This window comes from Rhinolophus hipposideros (assembly GCF_964194185.1).
Source record: "Rhinolophus hipposideros genome assembly, chromosome: 8".
Taxonomy (NCBI): domain Eukaryota; kingdom Metazoa; phylum Chordata; class Mammalia; order Chiroptera; family Rhinolophidae; genus Rhinolophus; species Rhinolophus hipposideros.
In genome coordinates this window covers 72,410,960-72,435,680 of record NC_138054.1, presented here as the reverse complement: position 1 = coordinate 72,435,680, position 24,721 = coordinate 72,410,960, and the positions used below count along the sequence as shown (strand labels likewise).

Genomic DNA, 24,721 nt, shown 5'->3' with positions numbered 1-24,721 from the left:
CAGCCGCCAGCGAGACTATAGTGGTAGGACTCCCCTATCTATGGCTCCGTGGGTGTTCCTTTTTGGCCTCACCATGTCCTGCGTTCTTATGAGGGGAGTGGGACCAGAGACCCCGCCTGCCGCCCTGCATGACACCTAGGAAGGCAAGAAAGGAGACTCTAGTTCCCTTGGACTCTAACAAGAAGAACCAACATGGCTGAGGCCTATGCTTTAGTTGAGGAGGGCTAAACAAACATGGAGTCAGGTGGCAATCCTGAGTGGTCGTTGGTGGCTTACCTGTTGGGGAGAAATTCACAGCTGTGTCTGGATTCAAGCAGAAAGGGTGCAAGCAGGCAAAACGTTAATTTTGTCTGCCATGCGAGTGGGAAGAAGGGGGAGAGATGCACGCACCAGGTATTTTCCATCCCTGGTGTAGACGGTGAAAAGGGTGTGTGCATACGGTGGGAGTAATTACAGGAAGTCTTCCTCTAAGAGAAAGGTAAAATGAAACCCATGGAGAGCTATCTTGTTCCAATTATTTCTCATCTTCTTGAAATGATACGCCCAGACCTATATCTGGGAGTTCTGAGACCCACAGGATTTAAAGACGAGAGTTTCAAGAGGAAAAGAGTGGTCAGTTGTGCAAAGGCTGTTGAGAACTCCAAGAATATAAGGGCCAGCACAGTTCCCATCTGATTTGGCAACAAGATGCAGAAAATGTGGGGCAAAGGTCAGCCTGCAGCGTGGTAACTGGGAGCCGAGGAGGAGACAGGCTGCATGAAGCTTTTCAGATGCTGGGCATTGTTGGTGGTGTGGGGAAACCCGGCAGTGCGGTAGCAATTTTAAAAGATAAAGAAAAAATATCTGTGGGCATTAAAATCTTAATTATGTACATATTCCTAATGTCTGCATACATGCCATATATACTGAAAGAAAATAGGAAGGAAATACATGAAAGTCATGGTTAAAACGAGTACATTTTGTTTATTCTTTTCCATATTTTCTAAGATCCTTTATAAATGATCATGTGTTATTTTTATCATCAGATAAGAAGCACAGGAAATTATTTTAGAAATAAGTGTGGTTATTTTTTGTTGGGGGGCAGTAAGAAGTAGTCTGGGAAGAGAATGACCTATCAGCCCAGTTTGCCTGGGACCGAGGCGGTTCCCAGGTTTTGGGGCTTTCAGAGCTAAAAATGGGGAAGTCCGGGGACCCCAGGACAAGTTGGTCACCCTAGCTGGGAGGCTGAGGCTGATGTAGGGAAGTAGCGTTTTTTGGAGGGCGTGACTGTTGGGGTAAAGAGGTTTTGAGCATATTCGGAGACTGAGATGAGGGCACCATTCAACAGGGAGAGAGGTTAGATTTGTAGGAAGGAGAAAAGAATAATTGCCAGGGTGAGGTCAGCAGGAAAGCAGCTGGGAGACAGACCCACGCACAAGAGGACATGTGGCCTGTAATGGCAAGAGAAACCACGTTTATTCTGAGACAGGAGGGCAGGAGGTGAGGGCAAACTGGCTAAAACTGTTTGTTAATGTAGCGGAAGGAGCATGAGAGAGTGCACACCTGAGGACTAGGGTGTCAGATGAGGCTAAGAAGACCCTAGAATGACTGGGGGCCCTGCAGACCCTCAGTTGTCCCCCAGAGTGCATACCCCACACCCCGCTGGAGTGGATGGTACAGCTTCCCCACTAGAGACTGGGTCCCACTGCAAGGTCCAGCGTCCCGTCCCAGTTGCCACCCACTTGACAGACCCTCGCTGGCCACCTACCTCTGCAGGAGGGCAGGGGGAAGTCCCACGTGGCACTGTTGTCGGAGCCAGCGTGGCAGGTGAGCACAGCGTGGCCCTCCAGGAAGAAGCCGGGGTTGCAGCTGTAGCGGACCTTGTCGCCCAAGTTGAAGGTTGAGCCCTGCTGGATGCCATTGGGCAGCCGCCCAGGGTTCCCACACGTGTGACTGGGGAGCACTGTGAGGAGGGAGAGAGACACAGCCTGTGAGCGGGGCTGGAGCCCAGACACCTGCCTCCAAGCAGCATTTCCGGGACACGTCTCCTCCCTGCGTCTCTTTTCTCCTCTGGGAAGGGGCTGGCCCTCTCAAGGCTGCTCAAAGAGGTCACGTGCTCAGGAGGTGCCACACCTGCCATTTATAATTGAACATCAGATTTCTTGCCTTTTCTCGTGCACAGCCCTGGGTGTGGATTACCTCCATCCCATCACTCAAGATGTCCCAAGGAAATCACCTTACTCTCGAGTTTGATTGCCCTGATTTCAGACTCCACACTCCTTCTTATAAACACCATGGAAGACACAGGGCAGATCATGGAGTAGGTGCTCATTAAACCCAGTTTGCTTTCTTTCATGTGTGTCTGTTCTGGCAGCCAAAGGGGTCCTTTGGCCCAGGGGCTTTGGGGGAATTGAAGGGGTCATTGGTGCTGGAATAGGCAGGGAGGTAGGAAGACAAGAGCCTGAGTTCTGATCCAGTACAATGTACAGTGTGTGACCTGAGACAAAGGCATCACGGTCAGCTGCACGTGTGCTCTCATCATCTGGAGGAAACGTCTTGATGAGGGTGCGAGAAAATCATGAGCCACCAATCAGGAGGGAGGGAGAGAGAGCACAGCTCCTCTGGGCCCGAGTCACATGCACTCTGACGCAGCTCCTCCTCCTCTCTGCCTTTCTCCAGAGCATAGAAACTGCCTGGCCCTGAAGGTCACCTCCTACCATTCCAGGAGGGCCCCAAAAGGCGAGGGTGAGGAGTCACGGCCACATCCCGACTCCCACCCAGGTACGTTTCCATTAATTCATCTGGTGATGATGTATTTGAGACTGGAGAGCACAGCGGGGTTCAGTACCGACTGGAGAGCCACCGTGCATGGGTTTCCATCCCTGTCTGACAGCTCGGGGGGCCTTGAGCAAGTCTCAACCTTTATGCCTCAGTTTCCTCTTTGTAAGATGGGATCACAACAGTACTTTCCTCCCTCACGGGGTTGTTGTGAAAATTAAACGAGGTAAGGTATGTAAAGTGCACAGGACAGTGTCAATGAATACAACACAAGTGCAGTGCGAGTTGTGAGTGATTCAAGATATGTTACGTGTTATGATGGGCTAGGGACCAGGCAGGGGCCAAACCTAGTCTGGATGGGTCAGAGACAGCTTCCTGGAAGCGGCGACATCTAGGCTGAACCATGAGAGATTGGTAAAGAATTCCTAGCTAGGCCCAAGAGTGTTCCAGGAAGAGGAAATATGTGCAAAGGCTCTCTAGCCTAGGAGGCTAGAGATAACCTAGGAACTCAGGGAGCCTGGACTGAGAGGTACAGGGGCAACGATGAGGAGTAAAGATGAAGAAGTGGAGGTGGCCAGCCAGGATTCTAGAGGGCTGCCCAGGCCCTTGCAGGACCCTCTTCCTGCCCATGTTGCCAGGAACCCCTCGGCCAGCTCTGATGGCCTCAGAACCCGCAGAAAGAAGGCTGTCCCTCCCCTTCTTCTCCTCTCCTTCCACATGGAGGCAGCTTGGTGTAGAGGGAAAGGATAGACTTTGGAACCAGCTTGATCTGGGTCTGAAACCAGGCGCTGTTACTGTTTTACTCAGTGGTCTTGAGTCATGTGATCTCTCTGAGCCCTAGTTTCCTCAACTGAGAACGGAGGACAGGAATCCTAGTGGTTGAGGAAGTTGCTGATAATAAATGATGCCCTCCCGGCACTGTGCCCAGCACGTAACTGATGCTCAGAACATGGCAGGTGTTATTCCACTGGGCTGTAGAACCATGAGGGAAGGGGCCAGGGGTGTATCCTGGGAGCCTAACACAGAGCCCGGCCCTTGTGGGGACATATTTTTGTGTGTTCACTAATTACTTGTTTGGGAGTTACTCATTCATATATTAATTCCTTCAGGCGACACAAATTTATTGTGGACCTACTATGCTGAGAGCTGGGACTCTAGCAGTGAACTGGACAAAGCGAGTCCCTGCCTCCAGGAGGCTTATGTTTGCATGAGTTACCTTAAGGAAGGAAGCGCTCTTCCTTGCCCAGTTTTCTACCTCTGTCGAGTGAGATGACCCAAAGGAAAGAATGTACCTCCACTGACCCTACTCATTAGTTCACTTAGCATTTCTTATTGATCCCACACCGCTGGTTTCCTTGGTGTTTCCCATGATGGGCTGTTGTCTTCCTGAATGTTTCCTATGATCCCATGCTGCTAGCTTACTTGGAGTTTCCCATGATCCTGTGCGGCTTGCAGCAGAGGGAGTGCATGTGATGTGCGTGTGTGTTTGTGGGTACTGGGGGTTAGAGAGGTGGGTCAGGTAAACATGTGGAGAAGCAAGCAAGCTAAGATTAGGGGAGGGAGCCAACCAGGGGAAATGGGCTGAGAATTGGTGTAGAACTAACGTTTCATTTTCCACAACGGGACGCAAAGACCCCATTTAATTAAATTACTAATGTCAAATTTTTAATGAACCTGCTTCTGCTTTGGGCTTTCTTCCTTCAAAATTAATGACTGGAACGTCACTATAAATAAAAGTCGATTCTTTTTAAAAAGTCACTCTCAAATGCTCGCTGCTTTTTACTTAATGAGCTGTTCATAATCAGACCAGTCTGACTGGGCACCTCCACCAGGAGTTGGGTGTGATGAATGGGGGTTCGTTTCCAACCCCACCACCCTTTTCATCTTGAGGTCTGTTCCTGAGAGTTACACCATAAATGGAGAGAGGATGGACGATGGGCTCACAGAAGGCTGGGTCAAATCTCAGCTCCTCTGCCTTAGCTGAGTGCTCTTGTGCTGTAATCTCTACCTCTCTGGGCTTCAATTCTTCATCCAAAAATGCGGACACTTTTTCTTCCCATGGTGAGGCTCTATGAGTTTCTTGGGGCTGCTGTAACAAAGTACTACAAACTGGCTGACATAAAACAACAGATACTTATTGCCTCACAGTTCTAGAGGCTAGAAGTCCAAAATCAAGGTGTCGGCAGGGCCAGGATCTCCCTGAAACATGTAGGGGAACCCTTTTCTCTTCTTCTCTTTTGGCATTTTTCTTGCAATCTTTGGCATTCCTCGGCTGCTAAATGCATCATCCAATCCCTCGTCTTCACATGGCTTCTCCCACTGTGTCTCTATGTCTAAATTTCACCTTTTTATAACGTCACTAGTTCTCCTGAATCAGGATACACCCTACTGGCCTCATCTTAACTTCATCATCTTCAAAGACCTCATTTTCAAATAGCATCACCACATTCACAACTACTGGGGGTTAAGATTTCAATGTATTTGGGGAGGGGGCGCAATTCAACCTATAACAGGGCGTTGTGCAAATTAAATTATGTTAGATTTATAATATCCACTATTGAATGCCTAGTATGTTTTGGGCCCTGGGCTACAAGTCTATTTTGTTCAATCCTCAAAACCATCTTGTGGGATACCTATTATCTTCATTTTACAGATGGAAAAACTGAGGCACAAAGATCTTAAGTAACTTGCCCAAGGTATACACAGCTATAAAATGAAAGAGCTACACTGGGAATCTAGGTCTTTCTGACTCCATGTTCAATACTCCTAATTGGAATGAAATACTGCTTCTGATGGATAACAAAGTGCCCAGCACATAGTGGGTGCTTAATAAACACGAGTTCCCTTCCTTTCTTGATTATTCCAGGCACTGCGATAAGACAAAGGGTGATTACCTGACTGTGAGATTTAATAGTCTGGTTTTTTTCTCCAGTCTGATTTGAGATTATTGTACTTTTTAATAATGTCAAGGGCAACATTTAAAGTGCGGTCTTTTGTAATGTGTCTAATGCACAACTTGCTGGACAGACAGAAGAGATCGGAGATAAACCACAAAGCAAAACCTTTCTAAGGCACAGTTTTCTTTGATTTTTCGATTTTGCCCATGTGTTTCTTGGCAGCGATATTATAACTGTTCATGCTCTCTCGTCTATAAAACTTCCCTTTGATTGCTTACAAAATGAAGAGTGGGATATTTACATCCAGTGCAGCCCAGAACAATATTATTAAAGCTGTGCCTGACATTGAACAATTCCATTGTAGATTAGCAGTGGGGAATTTTGTCCCTTCTACAAAGCCTGGCTCTTGCCAATCAGCATAATATTCTCAGTGATTGTATGACAATGAAGCTCCTCTGTGGTTGGAGTGCAGCAAAAGCTACATCCTGCCTTCTTTTATTTTTAATTTGAGACTTTAGTTCCCATATTATAATGAAGAGGCGTTTATGCTCTGGACAAGCACCCTCCATATGTTTTGATTTCTTATCTTCTATCAGGTAACTTGTTTCACCGCTACGGCCGGACGGTTGATATGAAGTGGAGGGATGTTTGGGAAGAAGGATTCGGAGAGAAGGAGTTAGTGTGCCACAACCCTGAATATGGAAAGAGGAGATGGCACTGCGTGTGTGCATGCATGTGTGTACATGTGTGAGATGGAGGGGGAGTGGGCAGGGTCTCCGGAGTAAGGACTAAAAAGCACCATCTTTTGAGTGCCTACATGGTGATTGCCACGTCTCCATCACACATGACCTTAGTTAATCTTTATCAGTCCCTTACTTTTAGCTCTTTGGCCTTGGACACAGAATTCATTGTATATCCTCAGTGTCAAGTGCTTTGTATATCTATCCATCCCCAAAGAGTTGGCTATCCTTACTCATTCCACTTCCTCTCCTCCCATCTGACATATTGTATATCTGGTACATTCATTTGTTTGTTGTTTTTCTCACCCTGCTACATTGGAAGCTCCATAAGGACAGATAGTTTTTGTTCACTTTTGTTCGCTTCTGTGTCCCAATTCCCAGAACAGTGCCTAATGTATAATAACATCTTGATAAACATTTATTGAATGACTTAATGACCTTATTTAATCCTCCGAACAACCCACTGACAGAAGTGTCGTTATTATCTCTTGGTGAGATGAGCATGAATTCCAGAGACGTAGGGCCTTTACCCAAGGCTGCACAGCTCCGTGTAGCATACAGCTGGGTTTCCACAGCAGTGCCCAGAGACTGAGCCCATAGAGTTCCCGCTTGCACCGGACTGTTCTTACACTGACCATTCCACATAGAGTCCATGGGGTACCTTAAAACACCCTCCTACGGGACTCACTCTCATTCTCCTTGGGGGGATGATTTAGGGGAGGGATAACCAGGCAAGTTGACCCCTAGCCTGGTCCTGTACATTTCCTGCCACCTGTTAATCAAACAAACGCAGGGGCACCAGGGCCTCAGATGGGGTATGCCACCCCCGAGTCCCCAGGCCTGTCCCTAACGGTCGCTGGGGATAAGCTCTCCACTGTGAGCCCGTTCTCTGGGCTCACGTTTGCGATGTTGTAACCGTCAGCATCAGAGTCACATGGGGAGTTTTATAAAGATAACGATGCCTGGACCCTGTTCCCAAACCTACTGAATCAGAATTTCAGAGGTTGGCACCTTCTAGGTGACTACAAAGCAGAGCTGAGATGGAGAACAAAGTATGGTAACCTACTCACGTGTTATTCCATTAGACCAGGTACATTCATCTCTCTGAGCGGTGAACTATTCTGTGTCCAGGGCCTTTCTGGTTGCTGGTCTCCGACTGCTGGGGGCAGTGAGGCCATCCTGTCGCTGGGATTTCCCTGGCTTCCACAAATCTCACTCGCCCTGTCCTTCCTTCTCATTTGAAGACCCTTGTCGTTGCTCCCCTGGACTTCGGCACCCCCCTCTAACCTCCCTGCTGTTGGCCTTGCCCTCATCCAATGCTTTGCCCTACTAATGCCAGAGTGAACGGTCTAGAACGATATATTCACCATAGCCCTGCCCTGTTCACTCTTCAGGCATACAGGTGCCAAACAAAAGTGGGTTTCCTACCACAATAGCGCATACAAATGCCAGTCCTCGGCCCTTTTGCATGATTCACACAAGAATACTAATGAGTTGAACCACTGATGAAAATAAACAAAAGAAAAACTTATGAAACTTCCCACTGCTGGCAGGATAAAGGAAATCTTCTGGCTCACACAGCCCCATTCTTCTGTGATCTGAACCCTGCTGACATTTTCTGCCTTATCTCCTGCTTCCTCATTCTGGTCCCTCCACCATTGTTATGCTAAACCACAGGCTCCCCAAGCACACCTTGCGGTCCTCCCAAATTCTCCAGCTGGCAAACTCCTACTCCTTCTTCAAGGCTACACTTAAATGTCACTATGTCTGTGAAACCCTCCTTGATACCCTTGATATCGCGTCTAAACTGTAAAACCCCACAAGAACACACTCAGACAGAATGTAAATTCAGGCATACTGTGATTGACAATCCGCTCCCAGAACTCTGAAACGCCCAGCCCACTGACTAGGCGGACTTGCTCTTGGTGGTTTCCTTAATTTTGCAATCGCACAATCCCAGGGGTTTTTGGCCCCCCACTTAGGGAGTCACGTTGGGGCTGTCCTTGCACTTCAATTCCTGCACTTGTCACATAACATTGCAATTCATTCATCCATTACTTTATAATACCCCACCTTCCAAACAGGAGCTAAACCTGTTTGGAAAGAGCTAAATGGTTTGTTTAGGTGTCCACCCGGGGGCAGGAATGACGTGGTATTTATTCCTTACATATCTCGGGTTTGATTGAATGCCTGGCAGGAAGATGGTGTCCTGTTGGAATGTAGTAAATGAATTATATACATATAATAATAAGCTAGTGCACAGTTGGCCAACTTTTTCTCTAAAGGACCAGATAGTAAATACTTTTGGCCTCGTAGGCCATATGGTCTCTGTTTCAATGGCTGAACTTTTCCACCATAGTGCAAAAACAGCTAAAAACAATACATGTTCCAATAAAACTTTACTTATAAAACAGGCAGCCGGCCCACAGACCACAGTTCGGCAACCCTGTACGATATATTCAGTACTGTACTTATCTTGGGTGTACAGTTTACATGTCAGGACTGTCCCCTCTCCCCCAAATAGAGAAAGATCAGTGTGACTGGGAGTCAGGATGGAAAGGGGCTGGGGGGACAGTTGGCTGCGCAGGTGAGGGTCCTGAACAGAAAGAGACTAGGACGAAGGGGGCAGGGAAAAGACAGGAAGTTGGCACCTGAGGACTGAGATCACTGTTAAATTTCCTTTCCCCTAAATCTGGCCCTGGGACAGGTGGCACTGTGCTGGCTGCAGGGAAGGGCTGGTATGTATTGAGTCCCCACTCTTTCCCGTTAAAACAGGATTTATTTTAGTCCTCATAGCCCCTCTTTAAGTGGGGAATTATGAAGCCCATTTTACCAAAAAGAGCTGAATTTAGAGACCTGAAGGGTCACGCCGTTAGTAGTAATAATGATAGCCACCTTTGAGTGTTTCATATGAGGCAGGCAGTCTGCTCAGTACTTTATCTGCATCCTTCCGTTTCATCTTACCCTGAAAGAGGTACTCTGTCCCCTGTATGTGGGGTGGAGACAGGGAATGAGGAATAGCAAGGCTAACCCTAACCCTGGGTCATGCCCCCGCTGGGATCAGGGCTGGGCTTGAAACCAGAGCCATCTGACTGTCCTACCTGTGTCCTTTATCAGCGAGAACCTTGACCTCCCAGCCTTCGGGGTCTTTCCCAGCATCCCAGTCTGAAGTCCCAAATCCAAAGGCTTCGTGGAGGTCCCGGTGCAGGGGGAGACCATCTCAGGGCCAAGAGGCAGGAGGCAGAACTGGCTCGCCCTGGAGAAGCTTCTCACTTGGCACGGGGGGGGCCACAATCTCATAGGTAACACAAGTAACCCAACGTACTTTCACGTCCGATATGCACAAATCCACCCATTCTCACACACACACACACACACACACACACACACACACACACACACACGTGCTTCCCGCCCCCATACATTCTCATATACAAACATGCACCTATAAAGACAGACAAGCCCAGAATGCATCTGTACATTGCTCTTGCACTCACACATATGACAACAGACCCTCTCCCATATATACAAATAAACTACCCAGTCAGTGCTCTGGGTGGCTACACAGTCCCTCTCCCTGTGTGACTAAAGCATGACCAACCCAGACCCAGTTAGATCCCTCGTCAGCCCCTTTCCCCCACCCTGACAAGCTGGGGCTGCACAGACATCCATCATCCCACCAGCAGGGGCCACAGAGGGGCTGTCAGTGCAGATTCTCCTGATGATTCATATCCGCAGTGCCCCATGGCTTCCTCTCTTTCACCTGAGATTCTTTAGAAGCAACACTCAAAAGATAACATCCTGGGACTCAGAATAGAGCTAATAAAAATACAAGTCACTCAGTTAAATTTGAATTTTAGAGAAACACAAATACTTTTTTAGCATAAGTATATGCCATGCCATATTTAGGATATACTTATACTAAGAATGGTTTGTTATTTGAAATTCGAATTTAAGTGGGCATCTTGTATTTTCATTCGCCAGTGTTGGCAACCCTGCCCCACGAGGGAATCTCCTTCGCATCAGTAACATGAGCTTCTTAACGAACTGGGGATTCCTCTGGGGAAAGGGGAGAGCCAGGCCTGCCTGTAAGGAACACAGCATTGAACCCCAGGGGAGGCTGCAGACGGGGGAGCTTAGAGCCCCCCAGGGTGGGGCCTGTGGAGGTTGGGGTGCAGCAGGATTCAGGGGTGTGGTGAGCTGTACTGCCTTCTCCCTCCTCCAGGCACTCTCTAAGGACGCTCAGTGTGTTTTTCTGCACCTGTTTTAGGAGACTGGGGTCTCAGGCCCTCCAATGATGAGCTTCAGGCAGTTACAAGGTCCTCCGTGATGCAGCCTCTGTTGATCTCTGCAGCCCAAACCCCACTGCTCCCCATTCAGCATTCCCTACCCCCCCTATACCTGAGCACAGGGATTCTCCCACTTGTCTAGACAGAGCAATGTGTGGAGAATCCGTGGTACCCTATGGGAAACACTGCAAAGTACTGTCAGTGTTGAGAATAGCTATGCAACTGGGGGCTAAATCTGATTAGTGGCAGAATAGAACCTAGAAATGTTTTCCAAAGTATGTCCATACACACGGGCTGAGAAATAAATTCCATGAAAAAAACATTCAGTGGGTCAAGTAATTCTGAAAAACACTGCAGAAATTCCCTCCTCGCGAAGAAACCAACACTCAGGAGGTTAGTTTATCTGAGAGGTTCTGCAGGAGAGAAACCATTTAACCCTGCTTAATCCAGAAGTTCCAGAAATCTGACTATAGAATCTCTCCTCTCCTTCTTTTATCCCCCTCGGAAATACCTATTAATTTCTGAAGTGTTCTGTGGAATACACTTTGGGGATTGCTAGATTCTAGGATGAGATAAATCTAAATGGCTGTTTTCCTTTAAAATCTTAATCATCATCAAAGAATAATAGCAAGGATAGCTGACATTTACGTAGAGTATTCCAGGTTAACATGCATTGTTTTTACAAACACACCCCCCTTTGGCAGGTCCAAACCTATGTTTCTCTGGGGGCTGGATTGGCCTGAGGTCTCCCAGTCACCATTTGGGGAGTGGGATCAATTCTTACTAAAGAAGGAAACTTAGCTCTTCCAGGTAAACACAGCAAGTGTTACAAAAGGGCAAGAACCTAGGATCTCTCTTATCATCTGACAACTTTTCCAGCAGGTATGTTTTCAGTCTGGCTGGGAAGAATGACCCCCGGGGCCCGACTTCCAGATGTCTGTGGCCAGGGCCAGCCGTGTATGGCTCTCAGCTCAGCACCCGCTGCAGTTAGGAGTCATGAATCCTGAACTAGTCCTGGCAAAGGAGTGATAAAAGGCAGAGGCCTGACATGGCTGGGCAGGGGTTCCTGCTGTGAGCCTGGGACTTGTAACCCTGCGTGAGGCCACCCACGTGGGAGACCATCCTGTCCCTTGCTGAGGATGTCCCACGGCTGCATAAATGGCTTGTTTGTCCCCTTACCTCCCACTGGGTGGGAGCCCTGCTCTGCACCCAGCCCAGGCCTTGAAGCCCCCTCTCCAAGGCTGGGACTTTGTCCCCTGTCTCCTGCTGGCTAGCAGGGAAGTGCTGCCTCTGAGAGTGGACACCATTTGGATGCCCGTGGGGATACCCCTCCCACCAACCCCAGCCCTGGGGACAGCAGAGCCTCAGAACCCCTACTTCCTGCACTTGGCTGCCTGTCCAGGGCCTAGAAGCCCCAGCATACCTTGCAGCCATGTTTCTTCTTCACGCAGGAAAGTTTAACGCACATCCCACTGGGGAAAGCACAATATTCCAAAGGCTCCAGACCCCCTGGCTCCCTCTCTCTAGAAAAACTAGGTGGAAGAGCATGGAGAGGGACTAAGAAGTCAGGCTTCCAGCCACCATCATCCCCGTTTCTTGTACCTTCTGCAAAGGATGGTGGATACAGCGACTACAGAAGATGCCGATTAAAAGTGCATCGGAGCAGGATGTCTGCTCGTCCTCCTGCTCGTCCTCCTGCTCGTCCCCTTTTTCTTCATCATTAGCTCCATCGCGTGCTGACCACGCTAGGGGTGGACTTGCCATTGACTCCTGTCCCATTTCATCCTCCCGATAGCACTGAGTTCGGCACCATCTCCATTTTACAGGTCAGAACGTGAGGGAGGCTAAGGGGCTCACATTCACACGCCGAGAAGCTGGGGGAGGCAGCTGCGGTATACACCCGGCCAGCCTGACTATGCACCTTCTTCCTTAGCTGCTGCATTTGCGTGACGAGGCAGAGGATGGGTGGGTGAGGCAGAGATGTCAGCTCCGAGGCTCCATTTCCCACAGGTGCCCCATCCTGGCCAGAGACAGTGCCCGGTGCACAGTCTGTAGCTTGAGAATCAGGAACAGTGGGAAACGGATGGTCCTGCCGATTGCTTGTCATACAGTTTTACTCATCTCTGAAGTCCCAAATCCAAAGGCTTCGTGGAGGTCCCGGTGCAGGGGGAGACCATCTCAGGGCCAAGAGGCAGGAGGCAGAACTGGCTCGCCCTGGAGAAGCTCCTCACTTGGCATGGGGGGGGCCACAATCTCATAGGTAACACGAGTATCCCAACGTACTTTCACGTCCGATATGCACAAATCCACCCATTCACACACACACACACACACGTGCTTCCCGCCCCCATACATTCTCACATGCAAACATGTACCTATAAAGACAGACAAGCCCAGAATGCATCTGTACATAGCTCTTGCACTCACACATATGACAACAGACCCTCTCCCATATATACAAATAAACTACCCACGTTTGAGTATCAAAATAACCGTCCACTTTTGGAGAGCCTCTTCTGGGTTAATGACCCTTCCTCACAGATATCTCCTTCTACAAGCACAGCACCCCTTGGAGGCCAATGTCCCTGTCCCCCACACTGGGGGGACCTCCTGGCACGTGTGTTTAAGCTTGTCCTCCTGGCACAGCATGGAACGCCGTGAGGGAGGTGGGGATGCAGGTCTGCCCCTGGAGATTCGGCAAGCAGCTGTTGGCTCGGTGATCTATGAAGTGGGCGGCGAGGGCTACTAGGGCCCGAGAGGCACAAGAGCAGCATGGATCGGAGACTGGCTCTGGCGTCCCACAGACCTGGCTTTGAATTCCGCTTGTGTCCCTCCTAGCTGTGGGTTAGCAGTTATGATATAACAGGTAGCAGAGCACACTTGTTAGGAGAGTGGACTCTGGAGACAGATGACCCAGGTTCAAATCCCTGTTACTTAACGATAGAGTTGTTTCACCCCCCTGCCCCTCAGTTTCCTCATCAATAAAATGGGGGCCATTAATGCACTTAGCTCAGAGAGCTGTTGAGAGGATTAAGTAAGATCAACCAGGCAAAGTGTTTATCTCAGTGTCTGCCACATAGTAAATGCTCAATAAATTTGGGATGTGATTACATACAAGTCCCTGCAGAAGAAGGTGCCAGGGCAGTGCGGAGGAGGCCGGAGTGGAAATAAAGAGAAGAAACTGGGAACAGTAGCTGGAGAGAGCAGATGGGCCCCTGGAGCTGGAACATGGGAGACTATCCCTGCTCTGCCAGTCAGGTGGCATCACTGGGACTCGCACCACTTTTACCAAGCCAGGCAGCGGCCTGCTGTCTGCAGTCTGAACAGCCTTCCCTAGATCTAAGAATAATAATTCATGAATGGTCCTACCCCACTGCAAAGTAACTAGGGAAATGCAGATGACACAGAGGCCCAGGACCCTGTCTCCTCTCTGTCCTTCTCCGCAGCTGCCCCATGCTGCCCTGGCCCACTAGCCTCAGGGATGGCGGGAAGGAATAATTCTGAGAATTTTCCTGGAAGACACATTCAATATAGTCTTGGCAGAGAAGGGAGGACATTCCAGGTAGAGTTGTTGGCACATGTCCAGGAGCACACAGCCCCCATGTGTGTTCTTGCTTTCTAGGCTTTTGTCCCTTGTGTCACTGATTCCTAAATCCATCTGCAGCCAAAGTGCCAGCCCAGACCTTCCTCCCAACTCCAGACCCCAAGTCTTAGTACCTTAGGCTTCTCCACATGGAAGGCTTATGGATGATCCCAACTACACGTGGCCCAACTGAATGCCTGTCCTTGCCCCAAACCCATTTTTCTCCTGGGTTCCCTGTGTCTGGGACTGGCCTGTGGTCTCTCCAGCCACCCGAGATGAAAGCTCGTCTGCTCTCACATTCAGTTCTTGAGTCAGCTGCCTGTCATCTCTCTATTCGTCCCCTGTACCCACCCCCACTGCTAAGGCCCAGCCCCCCCTGCAATCTCACCTTTTTCTCAGGGACTTGGAGACAGTCCCTTCCTCCCTGTTCTGTCTTTACATTTGTCCCAGTCTAACCCATTCTCTAAACAGCCAACAGGACCACACTGCTCCCCTCTCAAAGCCTGTTGGTGGCTCCCCATTACTTACAGGTAGAGCTCAAACTCCCCCAAAGGGCACTCGCGGTGTTCCCCCAGTGGGCCCTGGCCACACTTCCAACTTTAACCCTCACTGTCTCCCTTCACAGCCAGTGTCCCAGCAACACTGCACTCCTTGTATCTCCTCCAGCACAGTGTGTGTGTGTATGTGTGTGTGTGTGTGTGTGTGTGTGTGTAAATTTGTGTGTCACATGTGTATTTAGGTGGGAGACCCTATTGAGGATGGAAATCTAGGAGAAGAACTGGGAAGCCAGTGGTTGGCACAGTTGGGCAAGACTTGATGTTCACATCAAAGCCGGGCAGCTGACAGCTTCAGGGAACCAGAGCCCAGGCATCAGGATTAACCAGCTCTCACCCCTCCCTGAGTGAAATCAAGAGAGCCGCCCCTCCTTGCAGACCTGGCCACCAGCTGTCCTGGGCAACAAGCCACATGCACGGAGACGAGCCTTTTCATGACCATGGCCAAGCCTGCCATGCTCAATGCTCTCACCTGATTAGCTCTATAGCCAATACGAGCTTCTCTCATATGACCCTGAGTCCTGGTTGGTTCTGTCTGTCTTGCAACTATGACCTGTGCTGACTTGCCTTGTTTCCATGATAACTGCAGCTCCGCTGTCCCGGAACTTACGACAATCTGAGTTTTCAGCACAACACAGACCCTGCCGCTCACAAGCCTTAGAGCCTGCGGCTTTTTCTGAAATCCATGGATGTAAAATCCAAGTCTTTACTGTTGTGGAGTCAGGGGCATTTTGAGAAATGATGGAATGCATGAACCCTCTCCCCAGGAAGACAGGTTTCACAGACCCTAGAGATCACTCATGGATTCCCGGTGCATTTGCCCAGCAGGGCAGATCTGTCTTCCCCCAAGCCTCAAGTTCGAAATGCAAGCCAAACAAGGACCTTGCCTGTTAAAGCCATGGTAAAGCCAACTCTGCTCCCTGGGGGAGACAGATTTCATCAAAACAGGAGTCAGCTATGGCCATGTCCAAAACTTATCAGACAGTTTCTCATTGGCTGGACACTTCCTGGGGATCAGACACCATGCTAGGTGCCTTCCCTGTACAGGAGGTGGAATGAAGTGTTAGGTGAAAGTGCAAGCAGCACTCAGCTGCCCAGCATCACCACTTACAGGTGAAGGGCCTCGAGCAAGCCCTTCACCTCCCTGAGACTCAGTTTCCTCAGCTAGAAAATGAATAACTTTTATGAAGTTATACTAACTTTATGCCCACTAAGGGGATAACTACCTCTTAGGGTAGTTGTGAGGACCAAGTTGGATAATCCATGCCAAGCACCTTGCATGACACCTGGCACAGAAGGAGGGCTTGTATTATCTTCTGCAACCCCTCCCCCAGCTGTGAAGTAGGTACTTGTGTGATCCCGGGTCTTCAGGTGAAGAAACTAAGACCACAGCCATGAAATCACTTGCCTGAAGTCACCAACCTGGTGACACAGCCCAGCCTCAAACCACTATACCTGACCACCTTTCCCAGCTAACTGACCCAGGATTGCTATGGAAACCTATGGGGGCTACATTGAGATCTGTTCAGCTGAGGTCAGTGAGGTCAGTGAGGTGAGTGAGGTGAAGGGAGGTGAGGTGAGTGAGGTGAGGTGTAGTGAGTGAGGTGAAGTGAGTGAGGTGAGGTGAAGTGAGTGAGGTGAGGTGAGTGAGGTGAGGTGAGGTAAGGTGAGGTGAGGTGAATGAGGTGAGGTGCGTGAGGTGAGGTGAGGTAAGATGAGGGAAGGTGAAGTGAGGTGAGTGAGGTGAGAGAGGTGAGGTGAGGTGAGGTGAGGTAAGATGAGGGAAGGTGAAGTGAGGTGAGTGAAGTGAGGTGAAGTGAGTGAGGTGAGTGAGGTGAGATGAGGTGAGTGAGGTGAAGTGAGTAAGGTAAATGAGGTGAGGTGAGTGAGGTGAAGTGAGTGAGGTGAACTGAGGTGAGGTGAGGTGAGTGAGGTGAAGTGAGGTGAGGTAAGATGAGGGAAGGTGAAGTGAGGTGAGTGAGGTGAGTGAGATGTATGTGGAGGCACTGTGCAGGGTGGCAGGCAGTCCTATGGGGGATGCTGACTTAACCCAGCACCTAAAAGCCCTAATTATACACAATCATGGTCAAGAGGGGGTAAAGAAGGGAGCATGTTCATAGCAGGATTATCCACAGTGGACAAGAGGTAGAAGCAACCCAAGTGTCCATCAATCAAGAGATGAATAGATAAACAAAATGTGGCATATCCAGACAATGGAATACTAGTCAGTCTTTCAAAAAGAAGGAAATTATGACACATGCTACAACACATCTAAACCTTAAAGACATTATGCTAAGTGCAATAAGCCAAACACAAAAAGACAAATTTTGTACGATTCCACTTATATGCAGTACGTAGAGTAGTCAAAATCATAGAGACAGAAAGTAGAATGGTGGTTGCCAGGGCCTGAGAGTAGGGAGGAATGGGATTAGTATTTACTGGGGACAGAGTTGGGGAAGATGAAAAAGTTCTGGAGATGGACGGTGTTGATGGTTGTATAACAATATGAATGTCCTTAATGTCACTTGAAAATGGTTAAGATGGAAAACTTTGTTATGCCTATTTTACCAAGATTAAAAATAATAATTCAAAAAAAAGAGAAGGAAGCGAAGGTGCCCGCTCACCCCTGGAGGCTCTGCCTCACCGGCTGCCGGGAGAAGCACAGAGGACGGTCCCCTGGAAACAGTCTGCCGGGCTGCACCACCAGGATTTCCATCCACCTCCCTCCTACCTCATTTCCAATTCCAGAATTATTTATCATCAAGGAGCTGCTGGAGATGAAATGTGAATTAGGAGCGCAGCTTGATTTTGTTTTATCTTGTTTTACCGCGTGAGGTGCTGCCTGAGTGGGTGGGGCGGGAGTGTGTCGAACCTTGTTGTGACTTGTCGCCAAGGCTTCCACATGGGAGGCCGAGTGTGGAGTATTCTGCAGCCTGCGCAAAAGATGCTCATTCCAGGATATAATTCTAGGTCCCTTTTAGTTGGCCCAAAACATAGAACACTGAGAAGCATCACTGTTATGCCTTCGTAATTTTGGTCCCCTTATTTAACCTGGGCCATTACTAGAAAGACATCTGGAGACAGCCAGGCCAGGTTTTGAATTTTTCCTCCACTTACTGACGTTCGGCCTTGGGCCAGTTTCTTAATATCACTTAGCCTCAGTCTTCTCATCTATAGAATGGGGATAATGAAAGTACCTACATTGTAAGGTTATGGTGAGCATTGATAAAATGTTACATGTTAAGGGCTTGGCACACATACGTCCATGTGTGGGAGCTGATATTTTTGTCATTTTGGCATCATCATCATCATCATCATCACCTCCAAAGGCCTGCTTCGTATATATCAACACTATTATTAGACGAAATTGAGTACTGGGGTTTGGTCTGCTTTCTATTGTCCCTCTTCATTCCAAATCCCCAAACAGGTATCGAACCAGCCACTTCTGAGGTTGGTGTCTTCCCTTGGTGTCCACACCAGTATAAGGCAGGGCTGATCCTCACCTAGGTGTAGGTGAGCTCACATGCAGCCTGGGGCCCTGTGTTCCTTGAGGCAGGTAATACAGCAGGTAGAGACACCAGATCTGGAGTTTGCTGGGCCAGGAAAAACCTGGCTTGACCTCTTAACAAGTGTGATCCTGGCCTGTTTTTCTTTCTCTGTTTTTTTTTATTTTATTTTATTTTTTGAATCGTGGAAAAATACACATAAGATAAAATTTACCATCTTAACCATTTTGAAGTGCACAGTTCCGTGGTATTGAGCACATTCACATTGTGCTATATCCAACCACCCATCCATCCATCCCAGAACTCTTCTCATCCTGCAACACTGAAACTCCGCAATCATTAAACACTGACTCCTCCCTCCTCCTGGCAGCCCCTGGCAACCGCCATTCTACTCTCTGTCTCTATGGATTTGACTACTTATTAACACTTAGCATAATGTCCTCAGGGTTCATCCAAGTGGTGGCATCTGTCAGATGACTGTGGGTCTTCTTTTGAAATGCAGATGACAATGCACCTTAGAGTTGTCCTGAGGATGGAATCTATCTACCAGGTTGCTCAGACCAAATCCTAGCAATATTCCAGAATCCTTTTCCCCACCCCCACATCCAAATCATTAATCAGCCAGTCCTGCTGACACATTTCACTCCAGCTGCAGTGCCACCTCTGTGGCTCAAGTCACCAGCATCCTTCACTCTGGACTCCCTGATTTCACTCTTGCCCCGCTCACAGCCATTCTTCACACAGCAGCCAGAGTGATCTTTTCAAACACAAGTCAGAGCATGTATCCCTCTTGCTGAAAACACTTCAAAGGCTTCTCATCTCCCTTCACATGAAACCTATACTCTTTACCTGGGTCTACAAAGTCTCCTGGGCAACTTCTGCTTGTACTGTCTATTCCTTACTGGCCATGTTTGAGTCATACTGGTCCTTCTTTTTGCACCTCAAACTCACTAAGCCAGTTCCTACCTCAGAGCCTTTGCAATGGCTGTAACTTCTCCATGGAACAGCTTTTTATTCTGCTGTCTGCTTACCTCTCTGCTTAATTATCACCTCAGAGAGGCTTCCCCTCACCACACAAATCAAACAAGGGGCCCAGACTCTCCCTACAACAATGTCCTATTGTAATTCTTTGCATGGCAATTACCACAACTGGATATTTTCCTCCTTTTGTTTATTGTCATCTCCCTCCCCTCGAGTGTAAGCTCCATATCTAACTGCTTCACTGGTGTGTACCGAGAGCCTGGCACAGAGTCATTGCTCAATAAATACTTGCTGAATGAATTGACAGATGATCAATTAAACATAATGTATACAAAGCACTTCACGTGGGGCCTGGCAAGAAGTCACACTATGTGGCAGTTATTGTGATGACTGTCATCATAATTATTACCCTGGACTGCCGGCTTCAATGGTCTGCAAGGCCAGTCCTAGCTTTAAGATTTGAGATAAGATTAGTAAATGTCTAGGACTTTCTATGTCACGATGGGAGCTAGAACTCATCAAAAGGGCTTAGTGAGCAGGTTTGATCCTTCCCAGGTCTGCTGTCCAGGATTGACTTCCATGGATTCTACACTGTCCAAGCTCCCTCCCTGGTTTGGCAAAGGCACCAAGCCGGTTGCTGTGAGCAGGCCCAGGAAGGGCAGGGCAGAGATGGGGCCAGGAATGCAGCCTGGTGAGAGAGGAGAGGGGGACACCTGGGAGACAGTACCTCCAAGCCCACAGTGAGTGAAAACTGACAGTACCCCGACCGTCAGGACCTGAATGGTTCCCCAGAGCTGAATCAGGAACACTGACCAGGCCCTGAGAGAGCCACTGAACATGTTCATTTATCAGCGGACCTTCCAGACCTCCGCCATGTGCTGCCCCAGACCCATTACCTCAACCAAGGGGTGTGTGTGTGTGTGTGTGTGTGTGTGTGTGTGTGTGTGTGTGCTGGTGCTGCTGCTATGTGCCTGCAGATACCACCCTGAAAAAATTATCAAACAGCTCTTTAAGTGATGCTTCATGCAGGGTTTCCATGGCAACGTTTTATGAAACAGCAATGGAAACTTTGGTGGGTTCCCCTCACCTCCCTCCTCCTTCCCTGCCTGCCACAGGGATCCTGGCTCCAGGAGGCTGTGCGTAGCCGAGCACCAGCTCCGCCTAGCTGGGGACCTTGCGCTTATTACTCATCCTCTGTCTACCTCCGTTTGTGGATTTGTAAACTGAGGACAGTGACAGTGTCTCATAGGATTGTTCTGCGAATTAAATGAATTGGTGGGGGTAAAAAAACTTCTTACATGGCTAGTATGATAAGTAGAATCTGAAGATGGTCCCCAAGGGTCCCATCCTTTGGTCTCACTCCCATAATCCCCTCCGCTTGGGTGTGGGTGGGATCCGTGAATATGATGGGATGTCTGTCTATGATTAAAGTTATATGGCAAGGTGAGAGAATTTTTGTTTCTGCAGATGTAATTACTCTTTGAGTTAATTAAAAAAAGGAAATTATTCTGGGTGGACCTGATCAAATCAGGTGATCCCAAGGGTTTGACAGTCAGAGACTGGAAGCAGCATAGATTCTTTTGCTGATCTTGAAGGAACAAACGGCCACGGTTCTAAAGCCGCAAGGAAAGGAGGGCTTCCAACAGTCACGTGAGCTTGAGAGAGGCCCCAAGCCTCCAAGAAGATCCCAGCCTCAGCTGGCACCTTGATTACAGCTTTGTGAGACCCTGAGTAGAGAATCCAGTTGAGCCGTGCCCAAACTACTGACCCACAGAAACTGCAGGATAATGAAGGTGTTTTAGCTACTGTGTTGGTGACAATTTGTTACGCAGCAATGGGAAGCTGACAGTGTTTAGTGCGTACTCACTATTGCTGGTGCCACACCTCCCCGCCCACGCAGCTACCACAGGCCTCCTCATGCTGCCTTCAGACTGCCCACTCATCTCTGCCTCCCCAGCTGCCCTGTGACCTTCCAACTCAGGTGTGCAAAGTGAGCCAGTGTTTGATTTTCAGGATACCCTGGGCTGCCACGTAGGATCAGATAACGTGCTTCCCTCTCTGTGACAATGACATGATGCAGTTCTATGGATCTGGATGGAAAAGGAACAGCTGCTCTGATGGCTGTGGACATGTTTCTTTGTTTACCCCGAGTCTCGTCGGAAAATGTCAAAGAGAAGGCGTGTGGTGACAATGTACCACCGCTGGCTTAATTGCCCATGTGGGGGAATACGAAAGCCCGACACTCTGGGAAGGCAGGATTGTGTATGCCTCACCCTGGCTTACTGTCCAGGCACTGAGGAGGTACTCAGAGGTATTTGCTAACTCACAAATAAGTCATTGTCTGCCATTCCCACCAAGGATCGAATAAAACCAGTCCCTCAGCATGTACTAGCCTGGCCCTCTGTTCACATGCTCTACCTCTAGGTGATCTACTTAATCCCAGTTTGCCCGTGATGTTTCCAGGTTTAGTCTGACAAGTCCTGTGTCCCAGGAACCCCTGTGTCAGGACACAGCAGCACAGCTGGTCACCTGGCCTCCCGGTGCCCCTGACTCCCGCGACACAGGCCTTCAGGCAGCTCCTTAAACGTGCCACGCTGAGCCACCAAAGCAGACCTCATTCGCATCATTCAGGTGTCCACAAAAGTGTCAGCTCCTCAAAGAAGTCCTCTTGGACTGCCCTGTCCAAAACCATTCAACTCACCGCTCTCCTTCCCTGGCCTTCCTTTGTTTCCACACGCCACTTAGCCCAAGCTGAAATGAGATTATTTACCAGACACCACAAGTCCACCTCCTTAAGGGCAGTGGCTGTCCTGTTCACTGCTGGGTCCTAGCACCCAGGACACATGTCGAATGACTGGGTGAAGCCTTATCTCCTACCTGGACTTTCGGCTCCTCTCCAAATCTTGGTCCCCACGTGACAGAAGCCCTCTGGGTGTCAGGAGGTGGGACAGGATGGCACAGCGCTGGGAGCACGAGAGATGACTAAAGTGGCCTTTGTCATCCCTGGTGCTCCCAGCGCTGTCCGCCTTCCTTCACCCAGAGCTGGGCCCCCACCCACACCTCTTCCTTCCTCCTCCTTAGGTCAGCCTCCTGGGGGAGCCCCAGAGCATGAACCCCCAGGATGGGTCTGGGCTCACGTCCACCTCCTCTGTAAGAAACTGTCTTTCATTTGTCAGGTTGGAGCAGTCTCACAGCTGCTCTGCCTCCGGCACACCTCACTCAATTATTCAACACACAGAGTCCATGGGAGCCGGATTCCCTCACACAGACGTTAGCAGACCACTGACTCGAAACCTTGGTGCTCTCTGGCAGCCGTTTCTTCCTAATTATTCATTAATTTATTTTATAACTTTATAGAGCCGCCTGTGCCAGACATCAGAGATGGGGATGGGATCAGAGGCAGACCTCACCTTCAAGGGGACCATGGCCTTGTGGGGGAGACAGATGTGTAAACAAATAATTACAGGGAGACGAAGGGTGCTGGCGTGGCATGCTGCGCCGGGTGCCCTAGGAGGGAGCCGGGCCATGTGTACTTCCCATGGAAACAGAAACTCTCATTTGACAACCTTTCTAAGCTCGGGAATCAGGTGCTTCCTCTCCCAGTGAACAGGATCTCCCTGGAAGATGAGAATTCCGCGGTTCTTTCTAGGTGTTTTGCAGAAATCTACGCATATGACTTGCTTAGAAAGCACCCATGGATGGGGGACCAATCTGGTTTGCAGGCAACCCTGAACTGGTGAGGTATTGGGAGGCAGCGCTCCAGGGAGCCTGCCCGTGGTGGGCAGGGGCTGGAGTAGGGACAGACCTCCCTTCCTTTTACTGATCCTCGTATTGGCCCGGGAAACCCTAGGGCAGGGGTCCCTAACTTCTCTCCATCGACTGAACTTCTCTCCCATTCCCAGTGAGCACTGGACCTGGAACTAAATCCAGCCCACCAGGGTAACAGACAGCAGCAGTCCGCTTCCCTCCCAACCCTTTCTGGCCAACTGGAGTCCTACTTTCAAAGGACAGGGCACCCAAAACGCCATGGCTTGGAGAATCTCCCTGCCTGGTCTCACCCACTGTCTCAAATATATCAGGGGAGGTTTGGGGCTCTTTAGCTATGCTCCTGAGCACCCTCATTAGTATCTGCAGTCTGGCTACCTCCCCAAGTTCCAGCCCAGCCTGGGCTCAAACCCCACCCCTTCCCTACGGCCTGCCACCGATGTCCCATTATGCCATGGAGGGCTGGAGAGCTGTGCTCGTTGGGAATGGGGCCTCCTGGCCTAGCATGGCCTGTCTTGTTTAGAAAGCAGTGGCTGCCAATATTTCAGCGACAGCTGGGAGAGGGAGGCAATGTCACACACATTGTGTGTGATTCCAAGCACGGTTCTGGAGTCAGACAGACCTAGGCTCCTACTTTAGCTGTGTGACTTTGAGATACACAGCCTCTGTCTCTGATCCTTAGGTTCCTCATCAGTGAAATGGAAGTTACTGCCACTGGGAGGTGTTGAGAGAATTAGATGAGTTCGGTCATGTAAAGTACTTATCAGGGATCTTGGCACATAGTAAGTGCGCAATAAATAGTACGTAGCTGTTTAGGCTGGCTAGAATGGAAGTATTTCCAGCAAATTCATGCAATATGGGCTAGAGAGAGAATGTTCAGACTCCTTTGTTCAGGAGCTCTGACTTCAGGGCCCAGCGGCCCCACTCTCACAACTGACATCTTCTTTGCAGGTTTCCTTCTCTCTCTGCAGGCCTCATCCACTTTTCATGAGGGTGAGCAGATCCATCTCGAAGCAGTTTCCAAGGAAGAGAAGCGGGCTTTGTAGATGGGCAGTGCTGCTATTTGAGGGGCTTGGTCTCTCACCCACAGGGTTTGGGGTGGGGTGGGGAGAATCATGTAAAGATTTAATTTGGGGAAAGCACATCTCTGCCAATGTTCTGTGGAAACCAGCCACCTCCAAGCAAGAACGGTCGGGTCAGCCTGGGTCCTTGTAGGGGATTTTAAGCTGGATTCACTTGACAAACATCTGATTTACAAACAACCCTGCAGGAATAGATTTATCACCACTTCTCTGCTCAAATGCTCCAACAGCTTCCCTTCTCCCTCAAGTAAATGCCAGAGTCCTCGCGAGGGCCTGCTAGGCCCCACATAAACTGTTCCTTCTCTGCCTCCTCGCTACCATTCTCCCCCTGCCTCCCCCTTCCTGCCTCAGGGCCTTTGCACGTGCAGTTCCCTCTACCTGGAGTGGGTTTCATCCCGAAGATGAGCAAGGCTCAGTCGCTCACCTCCGTCAGGTGTTTCCTCAAGTGGCAGCTTCTCAATGAGAGCTTCCCTGACCCTCCTGTGTGACACGGCAAGCCCCATCCTTAGCCCCCCATCTCTTTCCCTGCTTTTTTCTTCTCAATAGCATTTATGAACATCTAACACA

The 24,721-nt window shown here is 49.4% G+C and overlaps 1 protein-coding gene across 1 annotated transcript in view; it reads right to left on the bottom strand.

Annotated features, from left to right (window-relative positions):
* The window catches only part of CSMD2 (CUB and Sushi multiple domains 2), a 579,318-nt gene that overhangs the window by 389,279 nt on the left and 165,318 nt on the right, over positions 1-24,721 (bottom strand). Inside the window, 1 exon segment of the mRNA XM_081055778.1 lies at positions 1,748-1,942. Within this exon segment, the coding sequence (XP_080911904.1) occupies positions 1,748-1,942 (195 nt within the window).